This window comes from Camelina sativa, chromosome 14 (assembly GCF_000633955.1).
Source record: "Camelina sativa cultivar DH55 chromosome 14, Cs, whole genome shotgun sequence".
NCBI lineage: Eukaryota > Viridiplantae > Streptophyta > Magnoliopsida > Brassicales > Brassicaceae > Camelina > Camelina sativa.
This window is the reverse complement of record NC_025698.1, coordinates 26,130,887-26,145,782: the sequence shown is the minus strand read 5'-3', so window position 1 is coordinate 26,145,782 and position 14,896 is coordinate 26,130,887. Positions and strand designations below refer to the sequence as shown.

The following is a 14,896-nucleotide window of genomic DNA, read 5'->3' as shown; positions in this document are numbered from 1 at the left end:
TAGTCTGCTACATCGTTTACTCTGTCTCTCTCCTTTCTCAGATCTCGACTTCTGTATTTATCTATTACAGTCGATTGAGAGTTGTGAAACAGTTTATCATCCACAATCTCTTGTTGTTATCCACCTTCCTCCGTATCTCACCAGAGTTTTCATCCCCTCCCTCACCCAACGTAAATAACGAACAACTCCGGGAAAGCCTTCCTCTTGTAATCGTAAGTCAATACAATCATGTCATCTTCGTTATTTATTTTGTAAATCACTGTATAAATCTGTTGAGTTGCTAGGTTATCTTCAACCAATTGAGAGTTATTGAAAATTTTGGTTGAGAGGTAGAGGGATGGAAATAACTTTCAGAATACATATATTAAACATTTGTGGCTTAGAAAGTCATGGTTTTCGGTCATATATAAAATCATGTGCCTAGCTCTGTATCTGCCTCTGTCGGAATATCTCCATGTTGTTCTGCATACAAATGTCTTGGTTCAAGTTTGTTCTACTAACTTTGTAGTTATACATTTTGATTCTCTTAAGAGAATTGGTAATGCCTATATCTCAATTTTTACTTTCTGAATGTCTCTCGTAATGGTAACTCTTGTTTGTGTAGCTGCACCCCATAATAGGCGATGGCAAAGACCACATACGAAACAGGTTTGCCGGTTTATGATCTCAATAATGGAGCTTAATAGTTTTGATAGGTTTTTCTAGATACAGCTTTAATTTGTGAAACAATTATTGCATCTATACGGCTTCGTTTTGTTATAGATTATCTGGTTTTTTTGATACTTTCTAAATCGTGATGTAGATACTTATCAGGAGGTAAGAGCAACAAAGAGAAAGAGGAAGATGTAAGTAATCCCTATAAACCAAACATGTTTCACAAAAACTCAACATCTGATTTAGGTTTGTACGTGCAGAATTCAGATACCTATCTTCAAGACTCAATAATTTTAGGTAAGTATCACCGATCCTTTTTTTTGTTGATGCAGCTTTATCACATAACGCAAGGTCCTTTCACTGATGCTTTTTCATTCGTAAACTCTAACAGAACCTCCTCATATAAGGAATTCGTTTCCGGAATACGTTTCTCAGTGGCAAAGAAGTGATGACGATAGTTTGTCTCCGACTCGAGAAAGTGAATCTTTCAAGGATAGATAATGTACGAATGCACCATCAAAGGTATTGATATTATCTTCCATCAACGTGTTAAGGGTTTTCAAGTAAAACCGTTGTCACTAAATATTTGTGTTATCTCCGGTTACATATAGATATCAGAGATATTGTGCTAATGCAGGTAAGAAACAGATGTTTATAATCGTTCATGTCAGCTTAAAAACCTTAAGCATACTTTATGTGTCTGTATAGATGACTTGGGCATTGTTGTGTGTTCTTATAGACCAGATGGATGTCGGTGAGGATGTCGGTGAGGACAGTCACTTAGACGAAGTAATTGCGTTGAAGAAGATAGTGAAATATCTAGAAACCGTCGTGGAGAATTTGCATTAGGTGATCAATCGTTTATTTCGATTGGAAGAGGGGAAAAAAAAGTAATGACGATTAGTTATATTGAGGTCAAGTAGTTTTTTGTGTAATGCCTAAATCTTTTTAAGGGTGGATGTATGCGAATGTGGTTACTCTACTACATTATGAATATGACCACATGACAGTTTATTTTTTGGGCATTTATGAAAATCCAGTGTACCAGTCTGTTCGTTAACTTAAATATTTGATGGATTGTAGTTATATAAACTTTCACAATAGAGTAAGTTACAATTACTGATAGAACAAAATATAGTGAACCTTTTCAAATCAGTATCAATTAGTGTCTGTATATTAAACTGTTTTTAAAAATGCAAATGATAACTTCAAAATTCTCATGTTATGACAGTCTGTGAAGATCTTTAGTATTCGTCTTGAAACAGGTAAAATACTTAAATAGCTACTATAACGACACAGATATCCATAATGAGAAACATAAATCTTGAAACTGCACAAGTCTTTTGGATTCGTAATTATTCTTCCTCTCATGAACTAAAATATTCTGATTCATCTGTCATCTCCACATCAGAATCCTGATCTTCCGAATCTTCATCGACTGGATCTTCTGGAATATCTTCTAGATCCACACCAGGTAAAACTAGTGATCTTACATTAAGTACATTTACTGAATTCGGATAAAGATCATTGTCGACTTCCTGTAATGGTGCTCTTTGCTCGATGACTATGTCATGTATTCCTCTCGGATATACTTTCACAACAACCAACCACTCGTTTAATCGGCGCTTGACACGTGGGTATGGGAAAAAACAGACTTGATCTGCTTGTGTTGTCAAAAAGAATGGATCATACTTGTGATATACTCCAGACGCACGAACCTCAACAACACCAGCTTTACACATTCTCGTCCCTGATCCCAAAGTCGTATCAAACCAATCACATCGAAATAAAGTTACCTTCAACCCAACAGCTCCGTGATAAGCGATCTGAATCACTTGTTGCAATTTTCCATAGTACGTCTGTTCGTATTCAGAACTACCCCGCACACAAATCCCGTAATTGGTTGTACTTTTATTAACTGCATGGTTAACCGTATGAAAGTTATATCCTCGCGAAAAGTATGCATTCCAACATGTGGACTTCCGTATTGGCCCTCGCACAAGCTCATGTAACCACAACGGATACAACGAATTTGTGTAATCGCTTGGAATCTGTATAACCAGTCAGAAAAAAACGTCTCATATAAGTAAGCGTCCACACATGTTAAAAGTTATGACAATCCACTGGACCACCAATATGATAGCATGACACATACCAAATTGTATAACCAGTCAGAATAGTCTCTTTCTTTCAATGTTGCTAACGCCTCATCGGTGAGCCCATCATTTCTCTCTCTAGCCTCATTGTCAAATAATCTGCATATATTAATAAGTGATGTTAGCATAAAAGATTATATTGTGAACATATAATTTACATGTGAGATGTCATGTTTACCTTTCAAATTGTTGTAGTTCTTCACAATTGAGGAGAATATATGTATGGGCGATGTGGTGATCGTCATCATTCAACCACTCATAATATGTTTTACCACTTCCCCCACCAACATGTCTAAATAATGCTGGTACATCGTATGAGTAGTTATATAGCTGAGCAAACCCACTAGCATGTCGTTTCTGAGTACTATTTAACACAATATCTCCGATAGAGTCGTAGTGGTGAAAGCTGAAATTTGTGATTTCTTCATTGATAAACTGCTCCACAATTGAACCTTCAACACTTGCTTTATTATTCGCTTTTTTCTTGAGGTGAAACATGAATCGTTCGAATGGATACATCCATAGAAACTGCACCGGTCCACGAAGCTCAGCTTCTTCAGGTAAGTGTACAGTCAAATGTTCCATAACATCAAAAAATGATGGTGGAAATATCTTCTCCAGGTTGCAAAGCGTCTGGGCTATATTATTTTTCAAACGATATATCTCACTTCTGTTCAACGATCTTGAACAGAGATCGCGGAAAAAAATACCCACATCTACATTGACAAGTGAACCAAATAATAACTTAAACATACTATATTTTTTTTGGTAAGATACGTATGGTAGATATTTATATTTACCTGAGATTGCTTCATGGACTTATAAAGGCAGGAGTTCACAGAAAATGAACGGAAATAATCGTTTCATAATGACATGGCAATCGTGACTTTTCAAACCATATATTTTCGAATCGTGGTCAATGTGTATGCATCGTCCTATGTTTGATACATACCCATCCAGAAACTTTGCCACATCCTTTAACCATTTCAGAAATTCCCGCTTGGCATTTGGAGACAACCTGAATATTAGAATTGGAGCCTTCCCGAACTCAGTAAGATGTAAAGGTTTGCGATCACAATACATAACCAAATCTTTCCGTGAGTTTAGGGAATCCTTTGTTTTGCCTGTGAGATTTAGCAAAGTGTTAATAAAGTTATCGAAAAAGTTTTTCTCAATATGCATTACATCCAAGCAATGTCGAAGAAGATATGTCCTCCAATATGGCAGCTCCCAGAAAATACTACGCTTATGCCATTGATGAGTAACACCATAGCCTTCAATTCAGGTGTTTACATGACCGTTGCCACCACATTCAGCTGTTTTCTGCATTCCATAAATTTCATCCAAATGATGCTCTAAGATTTCATCTCCCGAGCGATAATGAGGTCCACTCTTATGGACACCCTTATTCTTCAGAAAAGATCTCCTATTTTGTTGATACACATGATCTGGTGGCAAAAATCTTCGATGACAATCAAACCAACTTGATTTACGACCATGCTTTAATTGAAAAGCATCGGTGTCCTCCATACAATACGGACATGATAATCTTCCATGAGTTGTCTATCCAGATAACATCCCCAATGCCGGAAAATCACTTATCGTCCACATTAACACTGCTTTTAGATTGAAATTCTGCTTGATGGAAACATCAAATGCTTCAACACCAAAATAGTGACTGCAATTCTTCAATCAACGGTCGCAAAAAACATCCAAACTTCGTTTTGGATGGGTTCTCCCTGGGACTAAAATGCTAAGATATAAATATTCTCTTTTCATGCACATATCTGGCGGGAGATTATATGGAGTAAGAATAATAGGCCACAAGAATAATTACCACCAGATGATCCAAATGGGTTAAACCCATCTGTACAAAGACCTAGGTAAACATTCCTACTTTTAGATGCAAACTCCGGATAAAGCTCTTGAAAATGCTTCCACGCCTTACCATCTGAAGGATGTTCCATCTTTCCATCATGGCATGTATGTTCTGCATGCCACCTCATATGTGATGTTGTTCTCTCAGAAAGATACAATCTTTTTAGTCTATCTGATAATTGCAGATAAAACATCTTCTTGTATGGAATACGTTTTGTAGCAAAGGAACGTTTCCTCGATGTCTTCTCTGGTTTGTACCTTGGATGCTCACAAAATTTGCATATGATTAAACTTTCATCGGTGTCACCCCAAAAAATAATGCAATTATTTTGACAGACATCAATCCTATGGTACGGCATACTCAATGTACGCATCAACTTCTCCGTTTCGTAATAGCTTTTGGAAGCAACATTATCTTCAGGTAAAATCTTATGAATCAAGTGTAAAACATCATCGACACATGTTTCGGCTAGATTGTGGTTCGTCTTAATGTGCATCACATCAGCAGCTAACGAGAATTGTGACAAGCTTTCTACACAATTATCATAAAGAGGTTGGCTAGCAGTATTTAAACGGTTGAAAAAACTAGCAGCCTCAGCGTTAGGGACTTCCCAATCATCATCTGGTACAACAGGTTCGTCAGAGTGTTCACCCCTTTCAGTATTCATTCTATAAGAAAAACAAAAAATTCTTAAGTAACGTTGCTAATTGTTACTATTTATATAACATATATCTATATAGTTTTATTAATATATATGTAATTTATTATTTGATGTTTATTTTAATTAACATGAGTCTCAAAAGTAAGTTATTTTTTTAATCTACATAATTACCTTGTTTGTGGCATCAAGATTTCTTCTCTAGAGGCAAACTGACCCATGTATGCATTAGAATTCCATTCCGGTTCGGGTGTTTGATATGCAGTGTTATCAAAAAATTCGTGTCCCCCTTGATATTGGTATTGAGGCTCGAACGTTTCTCCATGAGCTGTCCAAACATAGTAGTTGGGTTGAAACCCCTTGTTATATAAATGCCCGTGGAAGCTCTCCGTTTTTACACTGCCGGCATGGACACCAAATTCTACCTCCCTCATAAAATCGTTGCTGAGCAAAACTCAAGAAGTGCGCCAACCCAATTTCATAATCTACAGAAACTTTCGCTGTATATGGATCCATACGCTGATACATCCATGCTCGCTGAACTTCAATATTATTACTTGAGGAAGACATTTGAATAAGTTGAAAAAAGGATTTATCAATGAATAAAGAAAGAACATACACACACAAAAAAAAAACAAAGAAGGACGAGAAGACGATTTCTGAATATGTAAGAGTAGTCATTTTGTGTTCTTATAGAAGAGAGACAATGTTTATATAATAGATTAAATATAACCATTCTCACAAATGAACGGTGGTTGTTTCCCAAAATGTTGATGTGACCACCCCATTATTGCTACATTGAAATTTATGTCACACTCACAATAATATTACTCCCCATTATCGACAACATGGAGCACCAATAATTCACTACGTAAAACGACAAACATCATTCTGTAGCTAAATTGCAACGACATTTGCTACACGTTCAAATTGTCGCAACAATTACTAGTTATTCGTAGCAAATGTATTATACTATTAATCTATTTTTTAATAATTATTTTCAAAAGATTTACTACATCTTGTGACAGCTCATGTTGTGAGAACAACCGCTACAATATAATGTGTAATAAATAATGTAGCAATTTTACTACAAAATGCATTGGTAACTATCTGTCATTATTTAACTACGATTCCTCACAAAATAGCTACAAAATAAATTATCTCATATATTGTAACAAATTTGTCACATAATGTAGCTATTTGTTCCTACAATTATTTCCGTAACAGGTATTTGTAGCTATATAATCGATTGTTACTAGTGTAGTGCCTTGATTGGTTTATGTATGGTTTCTGTTAGGTTGTTAGAGTTTGGTCATTAGAACCATGTTAAGATGTTGGTTATTGGTTTCATGATATCATTGGATTAGTTATTGGTTTACTGCTGGTTTAATACTATTATTTTCGGTGTTTGAATTTGAATGTTGTTTAGGTTGATAGTGGATATAAGATCAATAGTTAATTATTAAATAAATAAAAATGGGTCAGCTCGTTTCAAAGAGAAATGAAACGATGAAGGAAGAAATAGAACATTGTTATGTTCAATTTCTTTTTCTTTTTTTTTTTAAAAAAAATTACAAAAAAAAATCGGATTTAGAGTTCATTATTATATTATAATAACATCAGATTTTAATTATATGCACCTCATCTTAATGGATAAGAGATATAGTTTATTAATTAGCAAATCAAAAATAAGATGTGCATTATATAAGATCTATAATTTACTTAGTATTAGAAATAGTTAAACATTAATATAAACATAACTAGCAAAGAAAAGAAATTAAAAACTTTTATCATCTCATATTTGGAAAACTAACATTATTTTAATTATATTTGTTTTAAAAATCTGATCACTAACACATGTTGCGGTCTTGTGAGTTACTATAACTCTCAAAATCAAGTTTTGTATAATAAGATATAATTCTGCACAATATGTTTTCGAATATCTATTCTTGATTTAATTAAATAAATATTAATATTAAAAGCTAAAAATCTGTAAAAAATTATGCAAAGTTTTTTTTAAGAATATTCTCTTTCATAACCTTGGCTTTAAGACTATATCTAGAAAAACATACATCATACATCATAATTCATAAAATTATTTTACAGCTATTTGCATACAACATCATGATACAAAATATTGTTATGGTATTGTTGTTTGTAATAGGTTATGTTGTGATCATCTTCGAGAAGTCTTTATCTATCAATAAAAGCAGAATAGCACTTTTGATGGCCGTGAGTTTGTGGGCTGTGCAAAGCATCGGGGTAAAAATTCATAGTACTTTTTTTTTTCATTTGGATTCATCTCTATTGTAAATGCTCTGTTGAAGTATAGCTTAAAAACAAAATAGCTCTACATTTATGTGATCAATAATGTGATAAGCGCATGTTTACAGGCTTCTCTAGAAAGTATTGTTTTAGAGTTTCAACACGCAACAAGTGAAGTTAGTCAAATAGTGTTTTATTTGCTCGGCGCAATGACTATTGTAGAGATAATTGATGCTCATCAAGGATTCAAGCTAGTTACAGATTATCTAACATCTAGGAAACCAAATATACTTTTATGGATGGTACTGTTGTTCCATTTCTGATATATTTATGCTTCCTACATTTATGTTTTGAGGATATGAGTTTTCTTCTTCGCTCTTTCTCTCGCATTATCTTGACTTTAGCTTTATGGTTTCCTTTTCAGATTGGTTTTGCTACATTTTTCCTTAGCTCCGTTCTTGACAACCTAACAACTACTATTGTTATGGTTTCTCTACTGAAAAGACTGGTTCCTTTATCAGAATACCGCAAGTACGGAAATCTTATATTTTTGTTAGTTTTTGTTTTTTGGCTCTAGGTATTAAGCTGATTTATTGTGAATCAAGGAAACACCTATTTTTGACATTGGTTTTTAAGAGAGAATCTCTATTTTATGTAGTTATATTATTATCTTTTTAATAAAGAGAATATGAAACAATAATGATGTTTATTAATGTTAGTATATACATTATGTTCAATATCCTATGGCAAGACTTTTAGGAGCAGTTGTGGTCATAGCAGCAAATGCAGGAGGAGCTTGGACTCCTATTGGTGATGTTACTACAACTATGCTATGGATACATGGCCATATATCAACATTTTCGACTATAAAGGTCTTTTTCACATTTTTTTTTTTGATTCAGATGATTAAATTAATTAAAGGCCTTGAATATGCAAATGATATAGATTATACTTTTATCTATGTTCCACTGGCTTTCATGTCATTGACAAGGTCATAAACTCTTCTTGAATCCTCGACGTGTTACAACTTCTTGTAAAGTTTCAATACTGCATAGGTTGATGTGGTTTTCATTTTTTTTTTTTTTTTTTTTTTTTTTTTTTTTTTTTANCAGTGAGGTAAACGGAGTGGGACTAAATAATCCTCCTACCCCATTATTAGATTATGATCAGACTGCTCCAAGAGGAAAGCTTGTATTTGGAGTTGGTTTTGGAGCTTTAGTTTTTGTCCCAATATTTAAGTCATTAACCGGATTACCTCCTTACCTGGGTATTTTGTTGGGTCTTGGAGTTATATGGATTTTGACTGATGTGATCCATTATGGGGACTTAGAGAGACAACACCTAAAACTTCCACACGCTTTGTCTCGGATAGATTCACAAGGAGCTTTCTTTTTCCTTGGAATTCTGTTATCTATGAGCACGTAACCACAAAAATGTTTCACTCAACCACATTAACTAGTATCTTTGTTGTATAAGAGATTTATATATATTGTTGTCTATTTTTTTAGTCTTGATGCAGCTGGGATTCTCAAAGTGATTGCAAACTATCTTAATGCTCATATACCCAATGTTGAGTTGATTGCCGTTATTATTGGTGTGGTATCATCCATCCTAGATAACGTCCCATTGGTTTCAGCAACCATGGGGATGTATAATCTCTCAACGTTCCCTCAAGATTCTGAGTTCTGGCAACTCATTTCACTTTGCGCTGGAACCGGCGGTTCCATGCTTATTACTGGATCTGCTGCTGGAGTAGCCTTCATGGGTATGGAGAAAGTTGATTTCTTTTGGTACTTCCGTAAGGTAATACTTAGATAGTTAGATACCTCTCTGGCTTGTTCAACATATAGATAACAAAAGTTTAGTTGTTTTCTCTTCTTTGTCGTGCAGGTGACTGGTTATACTTTTCTTGGTTTTACTGCTGGTATCTGGACTTACCTCACGGTTAATAGTTTCTCTCTTTAACTTTCAACAACCGTGGTTTATATCTATTTGTTCAGTGAATCATAAGCTACTCTAGCATCAAGAGTTTCAATATCTATAAACTGGAATATTATATAACATTATATATATATATATATATATATATATATATATGACAACATCCCGTACATCATGAAGGTGGTTTCATTGGTGTTTAGAAGATTTTAAATTAAAATATTTGTCATACATCAGAGATTCATTTATCAAAAACAAAGTTGAAAGACAAAACAAACAAGATTTTATAACTTAAAATTCAAGGAAAGGTTAAAAAAAAACCCATACAATGAAGATATGAAATAATTCAGTGAGATGAAAAGAGCCAATGCAATATAAGTGTGTAAAATTAAAGACATATCTAAAAGTTAAGAGATTACATATAACAATGGGATGTTAGTAAGTAACAGAGATTGAGTTTTCCTACGCCCTTATTTTTTTTTTTCATGTCGACAGTTTAATCAACTTCTCTAATCTTAGTGCAAGCTTATTAAATCAATATACAGTAGGTCGGATCCGCTAGTACAAGTGATTTTGTTATCTCTGTAGTATCCTCGTTCGACATTCTTAGCAAATGCTGAGGAGAAAAAAAAACTCATATTGATAACATAATAAGCATATAGACATCTAGGTTACCACCAAACAAAGGATAATATGCGGGAATTAAAGTTAATTATTGGCTATATTTATAAATTTAAAAAATGCTACTCAGTTTATTACAGAAATTAGTTTGAGTGTTTAAGAGTTGTATGATAAAAAGAAATCATTAAAATTGACAATAGAATTTGAGATGAGCCATTGTTGTTAATATCGGTGTAGTTATTATCACCCTCTCCCTTTTATAAAGAATGCTCCTTCGGTCCCATTTTATAAAAGTTTTTTTTTTGGCTATAAGTAAAATAAAAAAAAATAATAAATAATTTATCATTTTTTAAAGTTCAACCAATAGAAAAATATCATAAGCTATTACATTAAAAAAAAAAAAAAAAAAAAAAAAAAAAAAAAAAAAAAAAAAAAAAAAAAAAAAAAAAAANAGGGAGTATCATTTTACCATTTTCACACAATAAAAGAAATCTGTAAATTTTTATAATACTCTATATCAATACACCAAATAAGTTTTTTTCTATAATTTATAAACTTAAATAACTGGGATTAAAACAAGATTTAGTTTAATTATTTCTATTAATAGGACATTTTTGTGAAACTATTAGAGGGAGTATTAAGGTTATACTGGACCTTGTATATTGGACTTGTTATAATGTCTTGTTTACGTCAATGATGGTTTATGTAAACCTAGAAACCCTAGAGCTAATTATGTATATATAGGATTGTAATTTTTATGAATGAAAACTGAGTCAGTTGAATACCTAATTTTACATGTTATTAGAGCAGTCCATCATATGAATCTAAATTTTTAAGGGTCAGGGTTTTATTGTTTTGACTTCCGCAAAAATGAAGAAAAAAAAATCCTTTGTGTACAGTCTAGATTCCCCTTGTTGGTATTGTCTTTGTTTCCTATGTCGGATCAGCTAGACTTGTTTCTCAACTTATTGTCTACAAAGTTTTGTAGAAGTTTTGTAGATGTTTCTGATGTGTCTGTATTTTATAGGTTTTAACCATAGTTTTTAGTTTTGTTTTGAATCTTTTATTAAGTCAAAATGTGCTTTTAGAGTCTTTTTAGTCTTTTACGAGTTTGTACAGATTCTAGGTTGCTTTTGAAGGAAATTGAGTCTTTTGGGGATAAAAACAAGCATCTTGAGCCATTTTGGTGAAGAATGATCGGACTAGCAAGCAAATGGAGCAAACACAGAAAAAGCATCGAGGATCGGTTGATCCTCATTCGGGATCGACCGATCCCGTACCCGAAACAACTTTTTCTTTTTCGTTTTAAACCGAATTTTAGGGTTTTATTTTGATATTTAAGTTAGAGGCTCGGCGTCCAGAGACATAAGCTTTATTTTCTGAGACTATTTTGTATTGAGAGCTGGGGGAGAAGATCTCTAATCCTTCTTGACACTTTGGAGAAGATTTCTAAACCCTATTTTCTATTTCTTTTGCAATTCAATTATGTCTTATTCATCTTTGATTTGCTGTTTTTGTTTCTCCATGTCTGAGTAGTTTATCTATTGGGTTTCGGGTTTCAAAGGGGTTTATGATTCTCTAATGATGGTGCTTTAGATTTGGGGTTGATCTCTTTTGTTCTTCATCTATAGTTGTTCTTAATGCTTAAACTAGATTAGCTACCTAGTTTCTGATTTTAGGTTGAATTCATTGTGGCACCAAAAGTGTTGTTGAGTTGCTTGAAAAGAACTTAGGTGAGCAAGGTGGACCCTAGCCAATGGAAGTTGAAGTTGAGGCACCTTGTGAACAGATCAAACTTGAACCTTTATTGCTTGCTTGGTTTGCTAGATCCAAACGATGGTTTAGGGTTTAGTGAATTCATTGCATAGATAGTTAACACTGCGGAAGTAGGTTAGCTTTACAACAGTGATTTGATTTCTAGAATGGTGTTTAATGCATCCCCATCTTCCACCTTAGTCCGAGAATTATATCCCCATAGATTCCCTGCGCCCAATATTTCCTTTTTGAATTAAAACAGTTTGTTTACTTTCCGTTTTTAGATAGTTACTTGATTCACAAACTTTTCCATTGTCTTAGCTACATTTAATCTACATAATTTCATAGTGTAATTGTTTGGTCTCTGTGAATTCGATCCTGAAGTGTTACAACGATACCACTAGATCGTGGTGGAGTACACATTAGGTTATTAATTGACCTTTGATCATTTCCCTTTGAATTGTGTTCAGCTTCTTATCTTTTGGCCAAACTCATGTTTGTTTGGTCCTTTGTGGATGGTGAATTTCGGATTTAGAGAAGAAAAAAGACCTCCAATCTGGCTGACTTTTTTGGGGAAATTTTTGTGACTCATTGTTCAACATATTCAACGGTGGAGATCTTGTTTCAACAGTTTATTTGTAAGAGAACTGAGTTTTAGTGTGGTTGGTCGTGTCTAGAATTTCCAGATTTTTCTGCAACATCCGTCATGAGTGTTTATGAAATCGAAAGGTGAGATCTTCTCGGTTTGAGATGAAAATTTTCAGAGTTGTTTCTGACTTCTTTATTTAGGATTTGTACGGTGGAGATCTGAATATGTTACCAGAATCTTAGTGAATCAAGTTGTTTAAGTGGTTCAATCTCAAAGCGGTGTTTTCGTTTTCTCTTCCTCACCCTCTTGAGTTTGAGGGGGAGAATAGAGAATGAAGATCCTCTCTATTCATTTGAGATATGTTTCTCAGTTCACTTGGTTCAACAAAGGATATAGGAAGTAGTTGCCTTCCAACATGTATTTTCGTTTGCGAGTAGTGAAGTTGTTTTTCGTCACAATTTCACTTTGGGTCCAAGTGAGGAGAATTCTTTTGCATCGGTTGATGCAGGCCACTCTGTTTCTGCTCTTTTACAACAAGATGTTTTTGTTGCATAGCGATATGTTACTACTGTGATAACCCGTCCCGCGGACCCTACTAGCCTACCCGCTAGCCTCCCCAACGAACCCCAAGCTGGCCCTGCAGGGCATCGATCATAACCCCTCACCGTAAAATGGAACTACTCATCCAAATCCACCAGTAGGTTATTGGTGCGTCAGGCGTTCCTCGAACCTTGGTCCCCACCCTTTAACAACCTTCCTGCAGATCAATTGGTGACAGCTTGTCCTGTGGGAAGGTTGTTAAAGGGTGGGGACCAGGGTTCGAGGAACGTCTAGCGCACCAATAACCTACTGGTGGATTTGGATGAATAATTCCTATCCACAATGATGGGTTAGGATCGATGCCCTGCAGGACCAATTTGGGGTCTGTTGGGACGGTTAGCGGTAGGCTAGTGGGGTCTGCGGGACGGATTGTCTCAACTACACTACAATAGGATATTTCTATTGTACGACAAGTTGTTTCGTTTGACTTGTTACTTCTATCCCAATGGTTGTAAATGAATAAGCTCTGGCAAGTGTTGTTGAACATGTCGTCTACGGAAATCGATAGTTTCAAATTGTTCTCAAGTCTCTTTGGTTAAGGGATTTTCTTCTCAAGTTGGAGAAACAATGTCGGGCAATGTTGAAGATGGTTCTTCTGTGTAACTCGTCCAAGTGTTGCTACTACACAATGGTTTCGTAAAGTAAGATAGTTTTGCAGTTTGTTAAAGGAATTAGGAGTTGAACAAGCAGCGCCGCCTATTCGTTTGTTTGTGACAATAAAGGCGTTTGGTCGTCCTTAATTTCTTTACATTATTTCCACATTAGGCGTTCAAGATTTTCACACTCCAACGTGAGGGAGTATTACGGTTATATTGGACCTTGTATATTAGACTTGTTATTATGTCTTATTTATGTCAATGACGGTTTATGCAAACCTAAAAACCCTAGAGCTAATTATATATATATATATATATATATATATATATATAGGATTGTTTTTATGAATGAAAACCAAGTCAGGTCAATACCTAATTCTACAAAAACATATGTAAAATATTGAAACAACACTTTTTGTTAATCGGAGGAAACATGATTTATTATGATTTATGAAAGAGATTCTTTGACTTAAAAATAATGGAAGCTTACCTGAAAATTTTGTGAACCTCAAGTAAGGTAGGTTCATGTACAAATCTCATGTAAAGCTATTTGACTGTTCACTGTTTAAAGTCAAGAAACGATCCATTCAGTGGCGGAGCTAGGAAATCATCACATCAGGGTCAAAAAAAATTATTAGGGTCAATTATGTGATTTAAAAATTTTACAAGGGTCAATTGTGCTATTATACCATGATTAATTTGATTTTTTCCTTAAAATTTTATCTAAATTTAGAATTTCACCATGGTCAGTTGACCCACATAATTATACTCTGCCTCCGCTACTGGATCCATTTAATTCCTTTTGTTAGAAAAACTCATTATTTCCAAAAAAATATGTACAAAACTTTAGTTAAAGTAGTTTACAAGTGTGAGGTTCCGAGCGCAAAGTCTCAAATTCTCAATGCTCCCAAGTCACGCGACAATGATACAATGACTGTGATATCATAATGACCAGTATAAACTATTCGATAGCTACAACAATAGTCAAAGCCTTTAATCCCGAAATTGCATTATGGCGAAACAATTATGTGAATTTGCAGATTATTGCTAATCACATTGAGTGCACTTGTAAATTTAGTGCCATCAACAATCAAATTTTATGTTTTGTGTACGAATTTTTGGTTGAATCTTAATGACTGGGTGACGTCAGTCCACTTTTTCCACATTTTCGTTAAAAATCGATAT

The 14,896-nt window shown here is 34.2% G+C and overlaps 2 protein-coding genes and 1 long non-coding RNA gene across 7 annotated transcripts; 2 read left to right on the top strand and 1 right to left on the bottom strand.

Moving 5' to 3' along the window:
• On the top strand, positions 7 to 1,763 carry LOC104742518. Of its 5 annotated transcripts, XR_760546.2 has the most exons (7): positions 7 to 212; positions 605 to 648; positions 803 to 845; positions 915 to 951; positions 1,046 to 1,176; positions 1,266 to 1,291; positions 1,394 to 1,763. It is a non-coding gene; the product is annotated as an uncharacterized LOC104742518 (long non-coding RNA). The 5 variants fall into 5 exon arrangements; XR_760542.2 differs by lacking the exon at positions 1,266 to 1,291; XR_760543.2 differs by having other exon boundaries at positions 1,266 to 1,763.
• LOC104742516 lies at positions 1,858 to 6,006 on the bottom strand. Its single transcript, XM_010463530.1, has 4 exons — positions 5,522 to 6,006; positions 2,989 to 5,357; positions 2,810 to 2,909; positions 1,858 to 2,705 (listed from the first exon to the last, which is right to left on the bottom strand). Exons 2-4 carry the CDS (start codon positions 3,561 to 3,563, stop codon positions 2,022 to 2,024), a joined length of 1,359 nt encoding a protein of 452 aa, XP_010461832.1. The 5' UTR covers positions 3,564 to 5,357; positions 5,522 to 6,006; the 3' UTR covers positions 1,858 to 2,021.
• LOC104742515 (Na(+)/H(+) antiporter NhaD-like) lies at positions 7,490 to 9,577 on the top strand. Its single transcript, XM_010463529.2, has 7 exons — positions 7,490 to 7,609; positions 7,741 to 7,914; positions 8,037 to 8,143; positions 8,364 to 8,603; positions 8,725 to 9,033; positions 9,121 to 9,415; positions 9,503 to 9,577. Exons 1-7 carry the CDS (start codon positions 7,490 to 7,492, stop codon positions 9,575 to 9,577), a joined length of 1,320 nt encoding a protein of 439 aa, XP_010461831.1.